General features: G+C 43.9%; 1 protein-coding gene and 1 non-coding gene across 3 annotated transcripts in view; one reads left to right on the top strand and one right to left on the bottom strand.

The window, feature by feature from the left end:
• LOC125969449 (E3 ubiquitin-protein ligase DTX4) overlaps positions 1–7,589 on the bottom strand; it is a 36,298-nt gene extending 28,709 nt beyond the window's left edge. The window contains exons 1-3 of one of the 2 annotated variants that reach the window (XM_049721525.1): positions 7,022–7,589; positions 5,911–6,137; positions 186–400 (exon numbers count right to left, since the gene is read on the bottom strand). In XM_049721525.1, coding sequence (XP_049577482.1) covers positions 186–400; positions 5,911–6,137; positions 7,022–7,050 — 471 coding nt within the window. In that variant the 5' untranslated portion in view covers positions 7,051–7,589. Of the gene's footprint in view, positions 1–185; positions 401–5,910; positions 6,138–6,243; positions 6,705–7,021 lie in introns of those variants that run through there. The other variant, XM_049721527.2, reaches the window with a different exon arrangement.
• A 766-nt stretch (positions 7,590–8,355) lies between these two features.
• On the top strand, positions 8,356–8,428 carry trnat-ugu (transfer RNA threonine (anticodon UGU)). Its single transcript has one exon. It is a non-coding gene; the product is annotated as a tRNA-Thr (tRNA).
• The last annotated feature ends 17,959 nt before the right edge of the window (positions 8,429–26,387 follow it).

Genomic DNA, 26,387 nt, shown 5'->3' with positions numbered 1-26,387 from the left:
ACTATAATTGTGTAATGTCCTAGTATTTAAATTCTGTATTTGGGGACCTTTATCAGATATGAGATTAAAATCCAACTAGATTAATAAATTAAAAATCCTGTAATTAATTAGTGCCTGACAGCACTAGGATGGATAGATGGATAATAGATAAATGGACAGATATGAAGAAAAAAACAACTTCACACCTGTGTCATATTCTGAAAATCAATGATATAGCAGAAGCCAAGGGTTGTCAGGTCCAGGCAGGGCTGCTGGCGGCTATGAGCATTCTCGATGGAGATAGCCACCTCTATGTCATATGGTGTCCATGAACCTGCATCATTTTCCCACTCCCACTGCCACCCTTGTCCCGGGGCTGAGGCCGGGTCATAAAAACACCTCCTCACTGGTCGGATAGTTCCTGGGTTCAAATGAGGAGAAAAAGTAAATGTGAGTAATTGTCCTAGACTCGACATGTATTCGGTACATTGAATTTTTTTTTTTTTATATATCTTTACTATGTATATTGTGCTGTGAATATATTTGTTGCACACCACATAGAAAAGCAGATAACACACGTGTTTGATAGTGTTCTACTTACATACTTCTACACTTTTCAAAAAATTACACATAACAGGATAGGGTTGGGTGAAGACCGATGCCAGATATTTGAATAAGGCACATGGATACCGGCCTTTTTTAACTTATCTTATAGTCGTTGTGGCAGGCGAGACCAATATCGGTCATCCTCTTTAGGCCATTGAACTATCCGAAACTAAAAGGCATACATGGGTGACAGATACCCATTAGGATGCAATTTATGTGAGTATTTTAATGTTGATAAGATTGTTATGGACTCTATGCACTGCAGCTCATGACAGTAGAAAATGAGGCGTACAAGTTCCGGCTACTGTTCATTCCAAGTTACCAGGACGCAAGGAAAAATAATGTTGTTCTTTAAAATTGTGTTAATATGTGTTTTTGTAATATGTATAGTCCAAGACCGCCTCCTCATTTGAATAACATTTCTTTCTGCATTGCAGGACCAAGAAAATCAAAAATAAATACAAAATATGAAAGATTTCAAAATGAAAAATAAATCTTTTGGGGGGAAGAAAATGTGTATTGTGCATGGGATTTTATGGGCGGTCTTTCCTATCTTTCACTGTTTCAAGAGACATTTTATGTAACAAAATTACCAGTGGTATCGTTGCTTGGTATCGGTATTAATGACCACTCATACTGGCCGTGGTCTGAAAAAAAGGAAGTGGAATTGAACATCCAGATATTTTATAATGCAGGTGTTTGATTTGTTATTGCTCTCTTTGCTCTCTCTACGTATTTCGTTCCAAGCCTTAAACATACCCCAATGCAAAACTGTCGAACGATTGTATCTCACAGCAGAAAAGCCTACAAAGATGGGAGAAAAAATTAGTGTTACAAACCCAAATGCAATAAAGTTGGGGTGTTGTGTTAAAACAATGATTTGCAAATTATGTTCTACCTATATTTAATTGAATACACGGAAAGATATTAAGATTGAATTTTATGGCTGCAACATATTTCCAAAAGCAGAATCATGTTTACCACTGTTGCATCATCTTTTCTTTAAATATCCAATGACGTTTGGCAACTGAGGACATAATTGTTGAAGCTTTGTAGCTGGAATTCTTTCCTATTCTTTCTTGATGTTCAGCTTCAGCTGTTCAACAGTCCGGTATCCCTGCTGTTATATTTTACACTTCATAGTGCCATACATTTTCAATGGGAGACAGGTCTTGACTGCAGGCAAGCCAATCTAGTACTTGCAGTCTTTTACTACAAAGCTACGCTTTTGTAACAAATGGAGAATGTGGTTTGGTATTGTGTTACTGAAGTAAACGAGGCGTCTTTGGGTTTTTGAAAAGCGCTACACAAATTTAATGAATTATTGTCCATGAAAAAAAAGACATTGCTTGTAGGGCAGCATATCTTTCTCCAAAAGCTGTATGTACGACCTTTTAACATTAACATTAACTTCACAAATGTCCAAGTACCCATTGGCACTAACAAAGTCCCATACCATCACAGATGCTGGCTTTTGAACTCTGCGTCCTGAACAGTCCAGATGGTTCTTCTCGACCTCCACAATTTCACAACACAATTTGAAACGTGGACTCATCAGACCACGGAACAGTTTTTCACTTTGCATCAGTTCAACTTAGAGAAACTTAGGCCCAGTGAACCCGGCGGAGTTCCTCGGTGTTGTTGATAAATGGCTATTGCTTGGCAAAATTGAGTTTTAAACTGCACAATCTGTCCATCTGTCTCTGTCTGTCTTAAACTGCTCGACTAGTATTTTGTACTTGATCACAAAGAGGTGAACCTCGCCCCATCTTTGTTTGTGAATGACTGAGCAATATAGAGAAGCTCCTTTACAACCCAAACATGGCACCCACCTGTTCCTAATTAGCCTGTTAGCTGTGTTTGATGAGAATTCCTCAACGTTCTAAGTTTTTTTTACCACCTGTAAAATGATGTTAATTATTTGCTAAAAACAAAGTCTTTGTAGTGTATTTAATTAAATGTAGGTTGAACATGATTTGCATGAATTGTATAGTTTTTAATTATGTTTAACTCAACTTCCCAACTTCATTGGAATTGGGTTTGTACACGGTGAACAATATGTACCAGATATACATTGTAATTGTCTGTTACTAATTTGATAGCCTACTGTGGTAAGATAAAGCAGTGGTCCCAAACCCCAAAATCTTTTGGTACCGGTCCACACAAGAAAGAATAAATAACTTGCATTATTTCCGTTTTATTTATCAGAGTCTGAACGCTCTTTCGTTTTGAAAAATGGACTGAACTATCTCATGTCGGTCACGTGAACATAACATAACATTATTGTTATATTGTTGGTGCGATGTTATGAGGACGCTGCTAGTAAAGTTGCATAGGACACAGTGGATTCACGTTTGTTATTATAATATACTGTGGCATTCACATACAGAATTCCACATACAGAAATGGAACATAGTGTTGGGAACGTAATGTTTATGTGACAATGCACTTCCGTTGTTGCTCTTCCTATTCCTTGTTCTACGAGTACTACGTTCAGTAAAGTCTTTTGCGACGTCTCCTGGGTCTCCTTTCCTTCGGCACTACAATACCATTGTTTTTATGCCAGTTGTATCATTTTAATTTGTTGTATTTATCCACCTCACCTTAAAAGCCGGTCTGTGAAAATATTGTCTGATAATAATCCAGTTCTTGGTACTGAAATGGTTGGGGACCACTGAGATAAAAAATTTGAAATAAAAGAACGTAGAGCTACTCGAGGCAGGTGGATAGAGTGGCCATCTGGATTTTTTATTTCCCATTCACCCCTCCCTATATGTGTTCAGCAGGCAAGCACATGCTAGGGTCAGGTCACACTTCATGCATTGTTTCTCCTCTATCGTTACAACATATTGCACATCAATGAATGTGGGAAAACACATTTAATTTTTTTTTTTTACCTAAATGTCAACACCTTAGAAGAGCATTAAAAAAAAAAAAAAAAAAAACATTAACCTGAGTAATAAAGTGGACGTGGTTACTTGGAAAATAAAATTTGCTCAAAAAGCAATCGCAGGAAACTTAATCGGCCTGATTTTAGCCCGGAATTGCCCCTCCGGACAATCGTGGGTCAGCCTCAATTCTCGTAATGACTCCAAAGATAATGTTAACAGGCAATCCTGCCGTTTGTGGCGTGCTTAGACTGATCTCGGCCGCTCGGGTGGACATCCAACCTCAACTCTGGGATGACGTGCTGAATGGGTTAGTTTGGGTATGCTTCTTGTTGGGAAAAAGTTGAGATCATTAATTTACAACATGCAGTGTTTGTGTTTGGCTCTGTTCATTATAACTCATTGAATTCTTCAGGGATTTTGATACGGATTGGGTTGTTACAAACATCTATTGTAGGAATCCCTGCTCAACACGGCAATAAAAGCTTAATGTATTGAACTCCATGTCGGCAGCAAACAAACAAACAAACAAACGAATACATAAACAAATGAAAATAAAAAAACAGCAAAGACGAGCATGTTTTTTTGTTCGATTTCATTCTGGTCTTGCTGGTGTCACCAGAAAAAACAAAGCAGCAGCGGCAGTAAAAGTAATGCAAAAGAGTCAAGTTTGAACGTCAAACCTTGGTTCACAAGACAAACCGCTCACCCAAAGCCACCCAGAAAGAAAAACATGCTGTTACCCCACTGGTAGCTGGTGACATTCACAAGATCGGTACGGAAACAAAAAAATTAATTTTAATTTTCTTTTCAGTTTTATACATTGTTATATTCTATTAGCTAGACCTCTGCCATAGTGACAAAAACATTTTAGCATTTTGACTTGCAATAATCACATAAGGACCAAGTCGCCTTAAGGTTTGATTCCGGCCTTCCTGTGTGGAGTTTGTACGTTCTCAGCGTGCCTGCGTGGTTTACCGCCGAGTACTCTGGTTTCCTCCGACATTCCAATGATATGCATGGTAGTTAATTGTGCACTCGAAATTGTCCTTAGTTGTGAGTGCGGGTGTGGGTGGTTGTTTGTCTCTGTGCCCTGCGATTGGCTGGCAAGCAGTTCAGGGTGTCCCATGCCTACTGCCCAAAGACTGCTGAGATGGGCACGTGTCAGATGTTGGATGGATGGATGGACGGACGAAAGGACAGATGGATGGATGCTCACACAATGCTGAAGGGACATTGTATTTGAGGGCACTAACTGTTCATATAGGAAGGGAAGTTAGTTTTGATACAAGATCAACTTTATTGGGCGAGAGGTTCTTTTGGGCAAAAGCAGTAGGCCTAAGTAAAAGCAATTGATAAGAATGTTTGCAATATTGTGGCAGTGAAAAAGAAGGAGATCAGTTTGGATATGAGCTTTTGCTCATAATCTGTATTGGTGCACAGAACTGTAACAACTGTTTGACCAAATTATATTTTAATCTTAAGAATGTCATTTCTGTTTCAAGAAATTAGCCAAACCAAAGGAGAAATACTGGAACATGTCTGTTTACTAAACATTTTACAGGACAGTCTAACATTTTCAGGTGTGGCTTTTCCTTGAATGAGCTCACATTTTATGTTGATAAATGCAAATTATTGTGCTATTGCTTTTATATTTTCACAAATTGAAATGGACAAGATTAGGGATGTGCACAATGTTGGCAGTCAAACAGTCACAGATACTGACAATAGAACATGTCAAGCCAGGAAACAATACGTGCCCAAAAGTGGGCGGGACAATTTCTGGTACCCCCCTCCAAAACAACTTGAATCTCCACAGATTGCTTTATGGGAGTAAATTTTGGTGCTGACATTTTTACCTATCAGTGCCAATGTTAAGCCCATTCAAGTGAAATTCTACTAGTGTCCCTTAAATAGCATTTATTGTTTTATAAGAACTTAAGATTTATACTGGCGTTACGTCGGTAAAACTCAGGTTAGTGTTGATTATTTTTGAAACGGAATGAAATTGGCCAATAAAATCTGTCAACCGGTAACTTGGCCAGGCCCTATAGTTGAGAAGCTGCCTTGGGTTTATGACACTACCCTTGTGTGCAAACAATGATGTGTTTTCAACCCTTTCGAAGGTAACAAACAACCACGACTACTTTTTGGTCTCCACGTGCCTCCAAAGCCATTGTTACAACTGAATGGAATATTTATGAAAGGGTTCCTCCCAAACAGCTGTCGTTAGCGAGCAGATGCCTCACCAATGTATTAATTAATGACTAAATAATATTATTTTTCACTTAAGAGGGGAATATGAAACTGGTGGGGTTCGGTACCTCCAACAAGGTTAAGAACCACAGTTCTAAGACAACCAGTGTCCAGTTACGATGCATTCAATGACCTGAACATACACAACAAACATGGCACGCTTGTTAACATGACATCTTACCTGTGTCTTGTCTGAACTGGTGCATGGATTGGAGATCAATGATGTAGGGAGAGAGTCGACTCTCCATCTGACCGAGGACCACGCTCCCCCCGCGGGTATCTCCACTCCGAATGGCCGCCTCTATCTGATGGGAGACGGCAGCGCTGTAGGGCCGCCACCGACCGTGTTCGTTCAGCCATTCCCAAACCACCACAGCTGAGGCCACGAGCATGTTGTTACTGTTGGCCCTGCGGAGAAATTAAAAGATGTAACAACAGCGGTCTTTGATCAACCGACTGATATCATTACCACATATTATCACAATAACAATAAGACGAGGTTGCCGTATCTTACATGAATCCACTGCAGAGCTAATGCCAAGAGAAAGCGAAGCATTCCTCTACATAATGGGTGAACCGGTCAGGAAGAAAAACACCGTCTACATGGATAGGCTTTTTCTTTTGCTACCAACCCCTGCAGACACGCCGATATGATCTCTGAAGAGTCGTTGACTTAAAGCAAAGGCCTTTAACCATCTTGTGGTAATCAGTGATGTGTTGATGCGAGCAAAAGCTTTAAAAAAAAAAAAAAAAAAAAAAGGCAACGTTTTTACTGTTTTTCCCCGTCGAAGAAATCACGTACTACATTTCCCCTTAGTCCGATAGTGAATGTGTAGGTTTGCAAAGTGTGTTTTCCTCCTGTTTGGGCGTAGATGTCGATTTAAAAAAATACTAGCTTCCCACCAAAACGCAGATTCAGTAGTAACGACTCTCCTTCTCGGGTGCAACCCGGATCCAAGAACACGTTCCACGGGTCCCAACCCAAGTAGTTCACGACCAAGTTGCAACGTTTGCGCTGGTAAATAACTGTAACCTATAAACTGGACGCGCTGCAACATTACGTTTTCCCTAAACTTTTAGTTTGAACATACCGTATCAATACGTAGGCTTTAACACGTAATTAATCGAGCTGGTAAACTCAAGTTAATCGCATTTCTTTGGGGGGGGGGGGGGGGGTAATGGTTTAAAACGTATTGTTTGAATGAATACACTTTCCACGTAATTACTCTACATGGCAAACTCAAAATAGCAAGCAAATTTGGCCATGGTTTGAGCCACATAGTCACACGCACCTGCTGATGTGATATCCTGGGTCCACCATCCAAAATTCGGAGGCTATCCTGTGTCGATGCACACCTTTTCAGGAGGCAACTCCCCTCCTGCATCCACCAGCCTCCACCATTGCTCCCTTCGCTTTTACGAGAGCTCGAAGAAAGGTAAACACGTCCCTTTTGGTGTAAACAAAAATGGAGTCCATGCGGGAAAAACATCCAACAGAGAAACTGTATAAAAACCTATAACGAATCACTCTTTTAAAATGGAATCACTCGAGTACTTCATGTTTCCGTGTCCAACTTTCCTCTGCTGTGACGAAAACTGGCAGGCTGCTACTGCTCACTTTCACCGCCCGCTTTCAATCAGCACAGACACAATGCACACAAGCCCAAGACAAAAGATGCCGAGACAGAGTACGAAGTCTTTCATCCGTTAGTTTGGCGGGTCCATTATGTTTACGCTAGCTTTGCATTTTAGCAACTTGATGATTCCACAATTTAGTAGTTAAGTATAAAAGACAAAAAGCCAGTGTTACACATGTGGAAAGTCGACACACCCTTTCCACCCCCTGGTGGAAACATCGGTATTACCCTGGCTGTACAGAAGTAGCCAGCAACTGGCTGAAGAGTGGGGTGCAGGGTCGAGGCGTGCATCAATGCGGGGTGGCCCTAAACGTATTTCTCCGCCCACACGGATGCTATTCGTTTTTGTTAAACTATTTCTTTGGCCGTTTTAATGATGCGCTGTATTATAACATCACGCTTATTTTTTAACGTATTTAAACATCAAAACTCTCACCCCTGCAGGGCGGAGCTAACTTAACTGACGGCACTAGTTGAAAGTCCATTTTGACGTTCATTCCAGGTGAACAAAGGTTTGGAAAGCTACAGAAGACGCAGACTTTACGATTATATACGGCAAAACCCCTATGAATACAAAAAAAAAAACCTCTTCAGAGTGTGTATGCTCGGCCATTAGGTTAAAATGTTGTGGTCAAAAGACGTGCCACATTAGAAAGGCTTGAGTGGGATGACTGCGGTATGGTTGAGGTTATTACAGTAGTTGGATTTTGGTCAGTCAACAGTTTAGAGTTTTCGATGAGAAAAAGGAAATATTTTGACAGTCAAAGAAAATGAAAGCAAAAATGAACACAGAGGTCGAGAATCAGAGTCAGACGTTTAGGTCCGCCCCACGTTGAGTCACGCCTCGAACTGCAGCCAGGGTTTACTCTGCTGTCGTAAGGAGGACGCCTGGAACGGAGATTTTAAATCATGTTTTGATGTTGTACATTTCGTTTGGGTCACAGTGTATGAATTGTTTTATTAGAGTAATTACCCTCTAACCTAACATGGGCTCCATAGCTCAGGGGTTAGAGCACTGGTCTTGTAAACCAGGGGTCGCGAGTTCAAATCTCGCTGGGGCCTTTATCAATCTTTTTTTGCTTTATAAACCGATCTTAACAGCCTGATTATTTTATTTTCATTGATTGTTAAATGGAGGTAGATTGGGGTCAAAGGTTTTGTACTTGACAAAACACAACTCGTACTTGAAAAAATAAAATTTGAAACTGTTAAACTGAAGTACAAACATAATTTATAAGAATTATATTTCGTTAAAAAAACTAAAAAGTGGGGCCAAATGTATTAGATCGTCACATAGGTAATACGTTAGTCGGTCTCGCTTTGACATTAGTTGTAGTTGCAGCTCTTCAACACCAAACGTGTCTCCTATTACAAAGCAAACTCTTTTGCATCTTTCGCAGGTCAAACCTCCTAAGACCTGTTTAGAAGGTTTAATAATAAATTCTGTCGCATCCAACTTGTAACCTGGATAGCTCAGTCGGTAGAGCATCATGCTTTTAATCTCAGGGTCCAGGGTTCAAGTCCCTGTGTGGGTGAGGTTTTCTTTGGTTGAAAATATTAGTTTTTACCTTCTTGCCTTTTAATCGATAGGTTTTCACCAATAATTTCTTCGTCAGACTTCAAAGGTTGAAGTCCCAGTTTGGGCGAGGTTTTTTAATTGAAAATATCTGTATTTTTACCCAACCAGTTCAGGGTGTCCCCCGCCTACTGCCCGATGACGGCTGGGATAGGCTCCAGCACGCCCGCGACCCCCGTGGGGACTAAGCGGTTCAGAAAATGGATGGATGGATGGATGGATGTATTTTTACCTTCTTGCCTTTGATGCCCATCTAACAAAGAAAAATGCAGATATAGCTAGGGAAGCCAGGATGCTCAGGAAACAGTCAAAGTCAAAGTCAAAGTCAAAGTCAGCTTTATTGTCAATTTCTCCACATGCCAAAGACACACAAAGAAACCGAAATTTCGTTCCCCCCTATCCCACGGTGACAAGACATGGCTCACAACAGACAAACAAGTAAACAAGTATAACAAAAGCGTGCTGGATAAATAATGAATAAATAACACAACAATAAATAAATAAATAAATAAATAGGAGGAGCAGAAAAAAAAGGAGCAAGTGCGCGTACAGCAGACATTCCCGAAAATAGTGCAACAGTGCCGCACGCTACGCAGAAGGGGGTAGCGAGTTCAGGGCCCTAACAGCCTGGAGAAAGAAGCTGTTGGCGAGTCTGGTGGTGCGGGAGCGCAGGCTCCTGTACCTCTTCCCAGAGGGCAGAAGGTCAAACAAAGAGTGAGCCGGGTGACTCACATCTCTGGCAATCGAGGTTGCCTTGCGGGCGACATGGGAGGTGTAAATGTCCTTCAGGGAGGGTAGCGAAGCACCAATAATCTTACCAGCCGTATTCACTATGCGCTGCAGGGCCTTCAAGTTCTGTTCAGTGCAGTTACCACCCCAGACAGCGATGCAACTGGTGAGGACGCTCTCAATGGTGCCACGGTAGAATGTAGACAGGACTGCCTGAGGAGCACATGCACGCCTGAGCTTCCGCAGGAAGTACAAGCGGCGCTGAGCTTTCTTCGCCAGTGACGAGGTGTTTTCGGACCAGGAGAGGTCCTCACTGATGTGCACCCCCAGGAACTTGGTGCAGCTCACCCTCTCCACCACAGCACCGTCGATGATCAGCGGCAGGTGTGTTGTGTGACCCTTCCGGAAGTCAACAATCATTTCCTTGGTCTTATTGACGTTCAGCAGGAGGTTGTTGTCCCTGCACCACGTGGTCAGAAGGTCAACTTCCGACCTGTACCGAGTCTCGTCGCCCTTCGTGATGAGACCCACCAGAGTCGTGTCGTCAGCAAACTTCACTATGCGGTTGTCGCTGTAGGTCGCAGTGCAGTCATGCGTCAGCAGGGTGAAGAGCAATGGACTGAGCACGCAGCCCTGGGGGGCTCCCGTGCTCAGCGTGATGCTGGCGGAGATTTTGTCGCCAACACGCACCACCTGAGGCCTCTGACAGAGGAAGTCCAGTATCCAGTTGCAGAGGGAGGTACTGAGGCCCAGCTCGTCGAGTTTGCAGATGAGTCGCTGCGGCACAATGGTGTTGAAGGCAGAGCTGAAGTCCACAAACAGCAACCTCACATATGAGTCCTTTCTCTCCAGGTGGGTGAGGGCCGAGTGGAGGGCAGAGCAGATGGCATCCTCAGAGGACCGCTTGGCACGGTACGCAAACAGGAAAGGGTCAATGGTGGGGGGGAGAACGGACTTGATGTGCTCCATGACCAGCCGCTCAAAGCACTTCATGATGATGGGCGTCAGTGCCACAGGGCGGTAGTCATTGAAGCAGGACGGTGCAGGTTTCTTTGGCACAGGAACGATGGTGGCAGCCTTGAAACACGAGGGGACGATGGCCTGCTGCAGGGAAACGTTAAAGATGTCCGTGAAGACACCCGACAGCTCCCCAGCACAGTCCTTCAGCGCTCGACCCGGGATGTTGTCAGGGCCCGCCGCCTTACGGGTGTCAATAGCGGCAAACGCCCTCCTCACACCGTCGGCAGAGAGGCGCAGGGACTGCTCGTGTGGGGGGGGAGTGGACTTCAGTGGGCAAGTGCTGTTCTGGGCATCGAAGCGAGCAAAGAAGCGGTTCAGATCGTTCAGCAGACGGACGTCGCCCTCACAGCTCCTCGGCGCGGGCTTGTAGTCCGTGATGGTCTGAATGCCCCGCCAAAGGCTACGTGCGTCCTTGCTGTCCTTGAAGTGGGTGGAGACCTTGCACGAGAACGCCTTCTTCGCTTCTTTGATGCCTCGGGACAGGTCGGCCCTCGCTGTCCTCAAGCCAGCCTCATCCCCCGCTCTGAAAGCCTTGTCCCTGGCCCTCAACAGTCTGAGGACAGCCCCCGTCAGCCACGGCTTCCAGTTCGCGCGAGTGACGACGGATTTCGAGCAAGTCACATCATCGATGCACTTTGTGATGTAAGAGGTAACAGAGTCAGTATACTCCTCTATGTCCGTCCAATCGTTGTAGGTGGCTGCCTGCTTAAACAAGTCCCAGTCAGTGGTGTCGAAGCAGTCACGAAGTGCATCGGAGGCACCCTCAGGCCACACTCGAACCTGCCTCCGAACCGGCCTGGATGCCTTTACCAATTGTCTGTATGCGGGCAAAAGCAAAACGGTGAGATGGTCAGAAAGCCCCAGATGGGGGAGGGGGGTGGCTTTGAAAGCTCCCTTTTGCGCCGAGTAGACTAGGTCCAGGAAGCTGTCTCCACGTGTCGGAAAGGGAACATGCTGGTGAAGCCTTGGGAAAACAGACTTCAGGTTGGCATGATTGAAGTCTCCAGCGAAGATGGTGAAACCGTCAGGGTGCGCTGTTTGCTGTTCACTGACAGCCTGGTACAGTTCACCAAGCGCCGCGATCCTGTCTCCTTCGATGTTGGAAGGCGGGATGTATACCGCGACTAGCAGAATCGCGGTAAATTCCCTCGGCAGATTAATGATCACAAACTCCACAAGCGGCGAGCAGTGCTTACATACCACCATAGAGTCCCGGCACCGATAGCACGCTAGACATTTAAAAAGGTGGAGGAGCTGAACATGTATCACTGACCTTGTACTCTCTTAGTGTATAGCAAAAGAAAAAAAAATAGCAGACTTGCACTGCAATGTCCCATTCTGTCTCTCTGAGAGTGATGATGAAGGTAAAGATATAATTAGTAGCACTACCTCACAATTCACAACTAAAAAACGTCAAAGCACTCTGTTCAATTTAGATCCTGAGAACAATTTCTTTAATTCTGTTAATGTCGACTGTAATTATTACCAGATGACCAATTTATTGATATATACTCTAACCAAGATGGAAAATCTCTTTTCTTGATCCATTATACTGCTAGAAGTCTACAAGCAAATTTCCAATCAATGAAAGATTATCTAAATCTTCTAACAATTCCGTTTGATATCATAGTGGTCAGTAAACCTTGGTAATGTGATAGCAAGTTGAATGACTTTTGTCTGAAGAATTATAACATGTACAATATGAACAGGTACAAAAAAAAAACAGGAGGTGATGTTGCACTATACATCAATGAGAAATACAACTGTAAAGTCGTTGCCAAAATGACGTGCAATGGAAAATATGTATTTTTGAGTATGTCACAGTAGAAATTAAGATGACAGACAGAAATCTTTTTTTTATTTCTTGCGTGTACAGGACCCCTATCAGGATCAGTACATTTTCAGATTCTATTGAAAAATTATTCTCAAACATCACACAGAAAGATTTTATTGTCTGTGGGGGTACTTATATACAGGCCTGTGGACTCGGTCGGATTTTTTGCCTCTTGACCACCGAGTCCGGCTGTCCATTTTTTCTGTTAATTCATGTGACTGCTTAGTCTTTTTTCAAGGCTAATTTAGATCAAAATCTACCAGAACTAACGCAACTGCTTTCACACTGGCTGGTTCGGCTTATATAGGATCTGAAGGAATGAGGTCGAAATACAAAAAGTCCTGCCTCGCTACAAAAACAGATATGCTCAAACCTCATTGAATAAAGTACATAAGCAGACAAGTATATTCACATATTAAATAAATAAATAAAAGAAACATTTGAAGCATATAATTATACCTACACACCAAATCAATAAAGAAGACATAACTACACATTTTTGATAAGTGGTGATGAGAAAGGTTTTTATAACTTTATGATCTGATACATATATTTCTGAGGACTTTGAAATAACAAATGACTTTTGATATATTGCCTAAATAGCTTAATGACCCTTAAGGAACTGTGGAATGCATGCCTGATGTTTTTTCTCTGAATCATGGACACGGCCAGAGTCGTCTTGACCGTTCAGTACTTGATTGTATCTTATGTTTTGACTAATGCTAGACGCCAGTTTTTGATTACTACTGAACGCTCTGCACAGAGGGAGATAGTTTGCCTAACAAAGAAAAGATACGGTTGGAAGCATGATTAAACTAAGAATAAGCAAAGATATGATGTATCAAAAGAACAGCAATAGATTAATGATGTCACAGTCAAAAGCTAACATAATTTCGTACAAAATGACAAAATTAAAAGAATAAGAATGAGGTACGACAGTGTATGTCCAAGATTGGAGAAGAATGTTCACAGGAAGGTCACGTGGAGATAAAACCAGCAGGTGCCAGAAGGAGCCACCCGAGAACTCGGCCAAAGATGATCGCCAAGGCCGAAAGACGGGAGGGAAGACAACAGCCCCCACCCGAGAACTCGGCCAAAGATGATCGCCAAGGCCGAGAGACGGGATGGAAGACAACAGCTCCCTCCACACACACACACACACACACCAACAGCCCCCCACCTACACACCGAATCGCCCATAACCAGCACCACTCCCATGGAAGCAGACTCTCCTTCGAACTTGCCCCACCCCGAAGACTCATCGCCCATCAATCCCGGCCCACAATGTGCTACTGAATATAAAACTGATCTAACAACCTTGGACTTTTCTGAATGGAGACTTTCCGCTCTTGCAGGGCCCAGCGCTGTATTGTACTTTCCTGAAAACAGAGCTTTTTGAACAAGAATTGTGATTGAACTCAACCAATCTGTCTAAGTCTAATTTCTGCTTCAGTGTCTTTGCATTTTCCTAAATCTGAAGAAATCAAATGAGCACGCAGTGAGTAAATTGGATAACAGGTGATTGGCAAAGGCTTTTGCCGTGAGGCGCAGATAACACACTCCCTAAATTGTGGAAAAAAGCCAACAAATGGTGCCCATCCGACGTGATTTCTTCAGAAGGGAAAGTGCATGCTCCACAAAGGATTCTTCCTTCTCCGCTCTTGCTCAACAGTATTGCAGTCCGATCGGCACAAAAGGTAAGGAGGAAACTTTTTTTTTCTCTCTCCCAGTTCAGCAATATTGAGTGAAAGCGGAATACAAAAATTTATAATTTCAGCTCTGTGTTCAGGAATGGTGGTTGTATAGAAGTGTGTGTTTGTGTGGAACTTGGTAAAAGTGATTTGTGGAAAAAATTAAAAATACAAAAACAGGTGAAGGCGTCGCTGATATAGCAGTACGGATGCCGAGCAACTCCAATAGTGTGACCTTAGAACATTATAGGGCTGTCTAAGGCGAGGGACATCTGGGATGTCCGAGTCGTGGTGAATTAAGAGAAAGGTGGTGAGGACTTTGTCTGATCAGCAAAGGGCGCTCACACCGCTGGAACTTGTGGGATGCCAGTGACTAGCATATGGGCACCTGAGTGGCCTCAATAGTAGACACTTAGGATCTTATACTGTTGCCTAAGGTCGGGGTGGATTGGATCGGCCAGCCCACCAATACGAGTCGGGGACTCGTGAAAAAAAAAAAAAAAAGAAAAAAAAGTGGTGAAGGCATCGCTGATATAGCAGGACGGATGCCTGGCGACCTCAATAGTGCGACCTTAGAGACTTATATTGTTGTCTAGGGCGAAGGGTAACTGGGTTAACCAGCTCTCTACATAATTGTTGAAGTGTGTCTATGATGATATTGTGTGGAAAGCAGGCTTGGCTGTCAGATGGGACAGCGGCGCAGCTGAAGAAGTGAGTGATTAGTTGTGGTGCTGTTGATGGGATGGAAGTGATGATTTGTGGTTCATGAAGAACAATAAGTTGATTTGTATAAAATTGTTGATTTTATTTTGATTTTGCATGAGAGTTGGAGTCAGCAAAATGGCTTAACAAGAATTTGATAAAGAATGTATATTTAATTAGCATGAAGGTTATATCCCATTGTGTGGTGGGGTTAAACTGTAACCATTTTTGTTTTCAAAAGGGTGCGGCTCTAAAGTTTGGGCCAAACGGCCAGGTGGGCACAAATGCATATTTTGGACAGAGGTGGGGGGTTACATTGGTGGCGAGGCTCTCCGCACTTCGATATATTTAACAGTTTATCTCGGTGCAGTAAGGATATAGCAATTTTGAAAGACTTAAAATTAAAAGCAAAATTCCATTTTAATTCCGACACATGCCAGCTAACATGAGGATGGGAAATAAATAAAGGAATGAATACTAGCTCAAATGTGGCATGTGTTTTAAATTGGGCGATAAGACATTCACTTCCAAGCACTATCCTTTAGCGCTGCTGACAATAATAACTTATGAGATGTTAAATCAAGGAGGAGTGTCATATTTGGAACACCGGCGCTGTATGACCTATAGATTGAACAATAACATTCACCGCACATACAACCCTGTTGGTAGATTGTTAAATTACATTACAGTTTATTACAAAGGATTTCGGAACTTTATTTGATGATAAACACTGGAACAAGGATTTTAGCCGTGTTAATGGGTAGGATGGATGGATTACTCCAAAAAAAAAAAAAGCTTTTGATAAGGGCGGCTTGATAGTAATAGGATGAGTGTGCGCAACTGATAGGATACAATATGTTAATGGGAAGATTTGGGGTGTAAGGAACAAATACTACACATGAAGACTGATAACACGAAGATAGTTTTGTGAAATTTGTGTCCCAGTGTGTTCTGCCCTAGCGCATGGCACAAGTCCTGAACTGAGTCCTTGTACTCTACTGGCTGCCTCAAAATCAACAGAGGACTGACTGTCCCTGGTCATGAGACACCTTTGACCTTTGGGAGAACAACAGGAACTATTATCATGCTTGAAGGGGGCAAGCACAGCTCTTCACAGGACAAGAACCATACAGTTGGTGGAATACACACAGTTGCAGATCAAAAAGAAAATGGACTGAAAGAACAAAGACAAGATGGACGCATTTGAGAATGGCGGACGGTCCAGCCCTGAATCATCATCATGACAATCTAAGAGGAGAGGCTGCTAAAGACTTGCACGAGTCACATGAAGTCAAACTGGACACATTGCTAAAGACTGCTGAAGCATTACAAAGTTGGTGGAGTGTGGGACAAAAGGGATGGAAGTGTGTTTGGGTGCTGGGGCAGACATAACTGAGGAGTTGTCAGGACTCGTCCCCGATCGTTTCATAGTTCTGTTCGTGTGTCTGTGTGCTCGCCCCTCACCTCCTGTGTGCCCATGATCAGTGTGATTATTCCCACCTGCCTCTCGTTACCTGTCGTGTATATAAGTCCTGTCTGCCCCTCACTCCCTGTCGGATCGTCGATGTCGTCCCGTTTGCTGTCCTTGTGGTTCCTGTCTGTTTCGAGTCTGTTTCTGTTTGCAATCACTGTCGGTCAGTCTCTCATGTTATTAGTTTGCCAGTTCTCGTCTGTTTCCCTCGATGCCTCGTTCCACTTCCCTTTTCCCTCAATAAACCCTGGTCCAAGCTGCACTTGGTCGCCCTGCTCCATGTTCTATCCGATCCGTGACAGAACGATCCGACCACTACAACGACCAGCGCTTGGACCCCCCTCCTCCATCAGATCCTGCTGCGATGCCCAATCCACGACCGCCAATCCATGCATGTTCCAGCGCCATGGGCTTCGCGGCAGCGTTGGGACTCTGCTGCCGGAACGCCGGACCCGTGGCCACCGTCGGACTTTGTTCCGGCAACGCCGGACCCGCAGCTGCCATCAGAGTGCTTCTGGCGCCAGCGGCTTTGCGGCCGCGATCGGACTCTGCTGCCGCGATGCCGGACCCGCGGCCACCATCGGAGTGCTTCTGGCACCAGCGGCTTCGCGGCCGCAATCGGACCTCACTGCAGCGACGCCGGACCCTTGGCCGCCATCGGAGTGCCTCCCTGCGCCATCGGACTCGCGGCCGCCAACGGGCTCCACCCAGCGTCACCGGACCCGCGGCATTGCCGGGCCTCGTGCCAGCAATGCCAGACCCGCGATCATCACAGACCCTGCCCCCAATGCTGAAACACTGACTCCTGCTGCTACGTGCAGCTCTGGCTTCCTGTATGCCGCCGTGCGTGTGGCTGTGACTGTTGCCGCTGCACGCGGTTCAGACTCTCCGTTTGCCACAGAGTGCGCTTCTGTTTCCCCAAGTCGCCGCCCGAGTGCGGTTCGGTTCCCCAAGTCGCCGCCCGTGTGCGGTTCGGTTCCCCAAGTCGCCGCCCGTGTGCGGTTCGGTTCCCCAAGTCGCCGCCCGAGTGCGGTTCTGTCCCCCAAGTCGCCGCCAGAGTGCGGTTCTGGTTCCCCAAGTCGCCGCCCGTGTGCGGTTCGGTTCCCCAAGTCGCCGCCCGAGTGCGGTTCGGTTCCCCAAGTCGCCGCCCGAGTGCGGTTCTGTCCCCCAAGTCGCCGCCAGAGTGCGGTTCTGTCCCCCAAGTCGCCGCCAGAGTGCGGTTCTGTCCCCCAAGTCGCCGCCAGAGCGCGGTTCTGTTTCCCCAAGTCGCCGCCCGAGCGCGGTTCGGTTCCCCAAGTCGCCGCCCGAGCACGGTTCGGTCGCCCTGCTCCATGTTCTATCCGATCCGTGACAGGAGTTTTGATAAAAGAGGGAATAATAAGGCTGCTTATTGACACTGAAACAGGGATAAAAAACAAAATACATAGATATGGACAGTGAAGATGCACTGACAAATTACACGACAACATGATCAGAAACTTTGTAAAGTGGACATTGATCAATAGAAATTAAATCATTTGAATCATAAATCTTTATATGTAACTTAGCATTTCGAAGACATAATTAATCTAACTGAAATAATGAAATTTTATAATTGGACCAGTGAAAATTTGGATTCGGGCAACAGAAGGCTGAATTGCTAAACTTAATTGACCTTTATCAAAACAACAGAATTTAATTACACATCCACTGCGACTGATTTATAGGATGCATATTTCAGCTTGAAGGGGTGAGGGGCCATAAGAAAGTTGTAATTCTGGATAGTCAGCAAAATAGTAATACAGTAGGGCTTTAAATAACCAATACAATGACATGACCCTTGCGACAATTGATTTAAATGGCAATTTATGATAGGCACTTGGGGTTAGGATTAACAATCCATCCATCCATCCATTACTGGTGCGGCTTGTCCTTAGGAGGGCCACGGATGATTAACAATAATAACTAGAATTATTCATTTCTGTAGAAATTGCGTGTGAAGGCGAAGAGGCTGAATAAAAATTCGGGGAAAGCCACAAGATTATGTTTAAATTTGGAACGTGTTGAATTGGCTAGAAAATTGATAAAAATATAGAAAGAATTTTGTAAAATTGGGCGTGAATTTTAAAGTTGAAAATTTGAAATTTTCCACAAGTGAGAAGTTTTGGAATAGGTAGGCATAAGATGAACAGTTAAAAAATTGAAATGGGTTGAGTCAGTGGGAAAAAGAAAAAAGAAAAAAGGAAAACTAGAAGACATTCGAAGGGAAAAAATGAAAGCAAGTCTCAAAGGGCTCCAAATGTACAAAAATTGCCAATTTAAAATACAAGAACAATAAGTGTGAGGGCCACAATGATGATCATGACAGCAAAAATATTTCTAATTGGTTTTGATAGGTACAAAGGGGGAACATGGAAGAAGGTTTTCAAAATTTGTGATATAGCGTGACTCAATTATCAAGAGTAAGTATTTCTTTTTAATTCTAAGAATTGGCATCAACAAAAAATGAGAACGATAATCCAAGGTTATAGTGTAAGTGGCAGGAGGAAGCTGTGTATATTTTTTAAACATTATTTTCAGTATCATTATTTCTTAGGAGGGTCAGTTGATGAATGAAGGAACAGGGCAACAGTAAAAGGGAGTGCTCTAAAATTTTTGGTTCTTTGCCAGAGGTAGTTATTTGGAGGGATGAATTTAAACTCAAAGCAAAATGGAACTGTTTAGTGGAAGAAATATGGGAAGGTGGAAATATTGAAGTTACAGCTCAACACAAAGTGTCAAATAGTCTAAGTGTGAGATGTGAGCAAACCAAATGGGGAGTTAAATCATGTTCCAGTATTATGCATATTGGCAAACGATGTGAGGACAGGAGACCAGACAATTAGATATTAATTTTGGATTTAAAATAAAAAAGGGACATTTTAATTGAGGAGAAAATTTTGCGTAGGGAGGGTTCTTTTTACAATTTAATGTTGTATGTTTTATGTGTGTGTTGTGGGATGACAGTTTGTCTGTAATGCTGTATGAATGTCAAGTCTGTACTTGGGATGGGGTTTGTGTATTGTGAATGGTTAACATGATTCAAGGTTGGGGTGATGTGATCACAGCAGAGGATAACATTCCTCTCACCTGAAAAATATAGAGATACCACAGATTTGAAAAAGCAAGATTGATCAGGGCTCATTTTGGACTAAATATGGTTTTAGGATGACTCTGGTGGCATCAACGATTTTGGTGACCTCAGTAAAACTGAGGTCAACAGAGGGAGTGAAGGAATGAGGTCGAAATACAAAAAGTCCTGCCTCGCTACAAAAACAGATATGCTCAAACCTCATTGAATAAAGTACATAAGCAGACAAGTATATTCACATATTAAATAAATAAAAGAAACATTTGAAGCATATAATTATACCTACACACCAAATCAATAAAGAAGACATAACTAGACATTTTTGATAAGTGGTGATGAGAAAGGTTTTTATAACTTTATGATCTGATATATATATTTCTGAGGACTTTGAAATAACAAATTACTTTTGATATATTGCCTAAATAGCTTAATGACCCTTAAGGAACTGTGGAATGCATGCCTGATGTTTTTTCTCTGAATCATGGACACGGCCAGAGTCGTCTTGACCGTTCAGTACTTGATTGTATCTTATGTTTTGACTAATGCTAGACGCCAGTTTTTGATTACTACTGAACGCTCTGCACAGAGGGAAATAGTTTGTCTAACAAAGAAAAGATACGGTTGAATGCGGTACGACAGTGTATGTCCAAGATTGGAGAAGAATGTTCACAGGAAGGTCACGTGGAGATAAAACCAGTGGGTGCCAGAAGGAGCCACCCGAGAACACGGCCAAAGATGATCGCCAAGGCCGAGAGACGGGATGGAAGACAACAGCCCCCTCCACACACACACACACACACACACCAACAGCCCCCCACCAACACACCGAATCGCCCATAACCAGCACCACTCCCATGGAAGCAGACTCTCCTTCGAACTTGCCCCACCCCGAAGACTCATCGCCCATCAATCCCAGCCCACAATGTGCTACTGAATATAAAACTGATCTAACAACCTTGGACTTTGCCTTTTCTGAATGGAGACTTTCCGCTCTTGAAGGGCCCAGCGCTGTATTGTACTTTCCTGAAAACAGAGCTTTTTGAACAAGAATTGTGATTGAACTCAACCAATCTGTCTAAGTCTAATTTCTGCTTCAGTGTCTTTGCATTTTCCTAAATCTGAAGAAATCAAACGAGCACGCAGTGAGTAAATTGGAGAACAGGTGATTGGCAAAGGCTTTTGCCGTGAGGCGCAGATAACGCGCTCCCTAAATTGTGGACAAAATCCAACAGGTTGATGCCTCCAGCCAGGGAATCGGCGCCGTCCTGTCTCAGAGATCCCAGGTCGACAACAAGCTTCATCCCTGCGCCTTTTTGTCCCGACGGCTGACCCCCGCGGAGCAGAACTATGACGTCGGAGATCGGGAATTGTTAGCGGTCAAAAAGGCTCTGGAAGAATGGAGACACTGGCTGGAGGGAGCCCAACACCCCTTTCTGGTTTGGACCGATCACAAGAACCTGCAATATATCAAGGAGGCCAAGCGATTGAACTCCCGCCAGGCTCGTTGGTCCCTCTTCTTTAACCGTTTCCATTTCACGTTGTCTTACAGACCGGGGGCCAAGAACACCAAACCTGATGCGCTGTCACGCGTCTACAGCCCAGACCCGGTGTCCACAGAGCCAGAGCCCATTCTCCCCCCTCACTGCGTGGTGGGAGCCGTAACCTGGCCCATAGAGGACTTAGTGAAGCGGGGAAACCACGATGATCCACCCCCTAGGGGTTGTCCCGAGAATAGACTGTTTGTTCCGCCCCAACTACGATCCCAAGTGATCCACTGGGCGCACACCTCCCGGCTCACGTGTCACCCGGGCGTGCGAAGAACCCTGCACGTCCTCCAACAAAGATTCTGGTGGCCCTCCATGGGGGCGGACGTCCGGGAGTATGTTGCAGCCTGTTCTATCTGTGCGCGAAGTAAGAACACTCCGGGCCGCCGGATGGGGTTGCTGCAGCCTCTCTCCATTCCCTCTCGACCATGGGCCGACATCTCTGTGGATTTTGTCACGGGACTGCCGGTGTCTAGCGGTAAGACGACGATACTCACCGTCGTGGATAGGTTCTCCAAGATGGCCCACTTCATTGCCCTGCCCAAATTACCTTCGGCCAAACGTACGGCAGTAGTTCTCATGGACCACGTCTTCAGGATCCATGGATTTCCTAGGGACGTCGTGTCAGATAGGGGCCCCCAGTTCGTGTCCCGCTTTTGGAAGGCCTTCTGCAAGCTTATAGGGGCCACCGTGAGCCTCACTTCGGGCTACCACCCGGAAGCAAACGGCCAAGCCGAACGCATCAACCAACAGCTGGAAACGGGCCTCCGCTGTCTGGTAACCCAGAACCCCTCGTCATGGAGTCAAAACTTGACCTGGGTAGAGTACGCCCATAACTCCCTTCCCACCACGGCGACCGGGATGTCCCCCTTCATGTGCGTCTTTGGATACCAGCCCCTGCTCTTCCCCGCCAGCGAGCCGGAGGTGTCAGTTACCTCGGCACGCGCCGTGGTGAGACGCTGTCGGCGCATCTGGGCGGCGGCAAGGGCCATACTGGTCCGCCAGGGCGACAGGGTGAAGAGGATGGCTGACCGGAGACGTCGTCCGGCGCCTGTCTACCGGCCCGGCCAGCGGGTCTGGCTGTCCACCCGGGACCTTCCCCTCCAGGTGGGCTCCAGGAAGCTGGCCCCCCGTTTTGTGGGGCCGTTCCCAATTTCCAAGGTCGTCGGTCCAGCGGCTGTGCGACTCCGTCTGCCTCGGTCCCTTGCGGTGCATCCCACCTTCCACGTCGGGAAGGTCAAGCCGGTGAGGGAGGCATTCTCAGCAGCATGATGAAAATAAAATTGAACGTATTTTTTTTATTGTCGGACTTGGTGGACTCGGTCAAAATCAGCACCGAGTCCGAGTCAGAGTCCGGCAAAAATGACCGCGTCCGACCGAGTCCGACCAAGTCCAAGTCCCCGAGTCCGAGTCCACAGCCCTGCTTATATAGACCTTTTGAAGTATAATACTTATAAACTCACTAAAGATTTTCATGATGCTTAATGCTATCTCCAACAATCACTAAACCAACAAGGGTTACATCCTTAATAATATCTTTACAAATTTTATTGTTAGCAGAATAATCATAGGAATTTTATACAGTGATATTCGTGACCACATGCCAGTTTTTATATTTACATAGATAGATCAATCGCTCAATCAAACAAAAGGAAATCAAATACAGAAGAAAACTACGAGCCATGGATGACAAAATGCCTTATTAATGCATGTAGAAATATTTACTGTTTAAAAAGTTCATCAAAGTAGGACTTTTGAATCGTAACGCAAATATAAAATTCTTAATTCCAACAAAATGCAGGAAAGATAATTTCCACAAAAGCAATATCAAAAGTATTTGGAAAAATGTAACTAGCCTAGTTAATAAAAGTAAAAACAAATTGCTGTGCTTTGGAGTGACTCTCAAAAAATGTTGGCTTGCAATCCACCGAGGATGGAGTTGTAAATGGTTTCAATTATTATTTTGTCAATATAGGTCCAAACCTGGCAGAAAAGATCCCCAAAACACACAGCTCTGTCACACCAACTGCTGTCTATGACCTTTAGCAGCAGACTATTACACCCACAGTGTAGGAAGGAAAGATTCCGCTGGTCCTTCATTCCCACTGCTGGCAGACTCTACAACATGCGTGGCGCCTGATAAAATTGTGTTTCGTCTCTACCGCTACCAGTGCCACTTGTCTTTGTCCTTGTCTGTTATTTATCCTTTTTTAAATTTGGCACTTGTATTCTTGCACTCTTGTACGCTGCTGTGACAAGTAAATTTCCCCACTGTGGGATGAATAAAGTTCTATCATCATCATCATCATCATCATCATCATCATCATGATCATCATGATCATCATCATCAAAAAGGTTTGAATTGGTTCTATTTGCTGATGACACCACTATACTATGCTGTGGAAAGGATTTGCAAAAATTGCTGGTCGACGTTACTGCAGAACTGGAAAAACTAAAGTCCTGGTGCTATGCTAACAAATTATCCCTCAATCTAAAAAAAAATTGAAAGCCTAAAAATTGACAATAAAAGTATAGGGCAGTGTAACAAATATTGTTTTCTCTGAGTCATACTTGACCACAAGCTGTCTTGGAAACCCTAGATAGCAAACATTCAAAACAAGATAAATCCTTTCCCAACTCAAGTCATCACCCCTACTTGCTCTCATAATGTACAAGTCATATAGGACTGCATTAATCATTCTGAATCTGGAAATTTTCATTTTTATAGGTTGAAATAACACATTATAAACCAAACATAAACTTTCTAAATTTCTGTAGATTAAACTTGGTTGCAAGCTTAGTCATTACATCAGCCACCATATCTGCTGTTGTACCGTATTCTAAGATCATATTACCATCACTGGCTGACAAACGGACAAAATGGAAACGAATATCAATATGCTTACACCTCTGGTGATTTACTGGATTTTTAGCCAATGCAATGGCTCCTTGGTTGTCTTCTAAGATTTTTGCTGGTGCATATTTATGTTCCTTGTCCATATCCTGTTGCAAATGTAAAAAATATACACATTCTTGAGTCGATGCAGCTAGAGCCATATATTTTTGCCTCTCATGTAGATAATGCAACCGTGAGCTGTTTCTTTAATTTCCACGAAACTGCAGGGCCTTGTTCAGTTAAACTCAAACGATAACCCGTGGTACTGCGCCTATCCATCAGATTCGCTGCCCAGTCAGCGTCACTGTAGGCTACAAGTTGAAGCACTTCTTCACTTTTCTTGTAGCATAACTCATAATTGACTGTACCTTTTAAATATCACATGTTTGGCATGTGATGTTGTTTTGGTTGTGATAAGTACTGAGATAACCTGCTCACCTGACAAACTTATGTCTGGTCTGGTACATGTCATCAAAGAGCAGGCTGCCTATAATTTTCTGGTACCTTTGTGGGTCAGCAAGCTCATGAAGGGTTAACTTCTGTTTACACAAGGTAGATCTCGGTTTACACTCAGTCATACCAAAGAGTTCTAATATTTTTTAGCTGTACGTCCGTTGACTCGTTTTCACAATCCCTTTTGTCTGCTCAAAATCAATGCCTAGGGAATGCTTGAGTTTTCCCAAATCGTTCATTTTAAATCTTGCCATGAGCATTCTCTTCACACCCTCAATTTGTTCATCATCTCTAGCTGCAATAAGTAAATCATCCACCCGAATAATCAGTATGACCTTCTTACATCCTGCTCCCCTTGTGCAGACACAGTGGTCTGCTGGGTTCTGCTTGAATTCATTTTCACTGAGGTAGTCATGCTCTATATACATGTCTCAATCAGTTTAGATAAGCTGTCTTGACATCCATTTCCGGTGGTAGGTTTGTTAATGTAAAGGTGTTTACCTCTTCATCCATAGCACCAGCCAAAATTGGGACATTGGGGGAGTATCTTCAAAGGTTTGGGGTATACTACACACCATCCTGTAGCAAGAATCGATGTTAGCCTGGTCATCATCACTATCAGACACGTAGTCATTCAGGTATTTTGGAGCTGTCCTGTGTCTTTGTGGATAGCGCATAACTTGATCCTCTCCTCCTTCACCTCTTCTCTGTGGTTCTTGGCTAAGCACCGCCTCTGCCTCTGGACAGGTCAAGTCAGATGTGTCAAACTCAAGGCCTGGGGGCCAGATACAGCCTGCCACTTCATTTTATGTGGCCCGCGAAGACGATGTGCTCTCTCTCTCCCCCCCTCAAGGAATTGATTCAGTCACTTCGATTCAGTACTCTCAAAACTTCTTAACTTAGTTTTAAAGTCAGTGAATGTCATGACGTCAGCACTGTGGGTTATATAGACGCTAAACGTTATGTGACTCTGGTAATCCTTTCAGAATCATTGCGATAAAAAGTCCATCACTGAGCGTCTCTTCAGCCTTTCTCAGTGCTGTTATGGCCCTTTTGATCCAAAGCACATAGTCTTTGACAGTTTCATTGACCCCCTTCTGAAGAGATTTTCGTTCTGTGTACAGGTTGATCACTCGTGATTTGTCTTTACCTGCATAATGATTCCGCAGTATTTCCAAGGCTTTCTGCCCATCTCCGCTGGCATGCCTCATTAGGTTCTTGTCATCTAGAAACTGAATCAGTTCGGCGTAAGTGTCTCCATTTTTCTCTGTGTACACATCTGCGTCAAAGTTCTCTGCACATCTATTTGGCTCAGGCAAGATGATCTCCTTTAGTCCTTGCAGCTGCATGTGTCCTATGAACTTCGCTTCCCACAGCTTGTAATTTGTTTCGTCTCCGTCAAAACACAGTCTTAACCATCGGCTTCCAGTACCCCGCCTGGGCCCATAACCTGTTGCGTTTGCCATTTCTCTGGGCTGGATAACCGAATCAACCTATTATCTGTGGAGGAACCAATTGCCCACAGCACGCCGTGGGATTGCGTTTAGGACATTCACATTTACTTCAACAGGTGCAACACATACATGCAATCTTCCTGCCTGATGAAATCACCACAGTGTGCCTCTCTCCCAATTATGAGAGCACACCCCCCAACTCAAGTCAACATTAAGAAATATAGACTTTTGCTGTATTAAAATAAAATGGTAAATATTGATAGGGACTATCTTGTATTCCCAAATATTGGTTGTGATACATCCCTACCATCCCCATATAAACCTACGCACATGTATTTGTTAAATGGTTGCTTATTTACTGTAAAGAAGTGTTTTCTGAGAAAAAGGCGACTGTACAATTGGGGGTAGGTCTGGATAATAATAATAATAATCATATGTGAAAAGTAGTCACCCTCTCATTTTTGACATACATACATTTTTTATGTATAAATAAATGTATATTAAACCATATAAGTGCATATGTTATCATTAGAACATTAAAT

This window comes from Syngnathus scovelli, chromosome 5 (assembly GCF_024217435.2).
Source record: "Syngnathus scovelli strain Florida chromosome 5, RoL_Ssco_1.2, whole genome shotgun sequence".
Lineage (NCBI taxonomy): Eukaryota > Metazoa > Chordata > Actinopteri > Syngnathiformes > Syngnathidae > Syngnathus > Syngnathus scovelli.
This window is presented reverse-complemented; position numbering and strand designations above follow the sequence as displayed.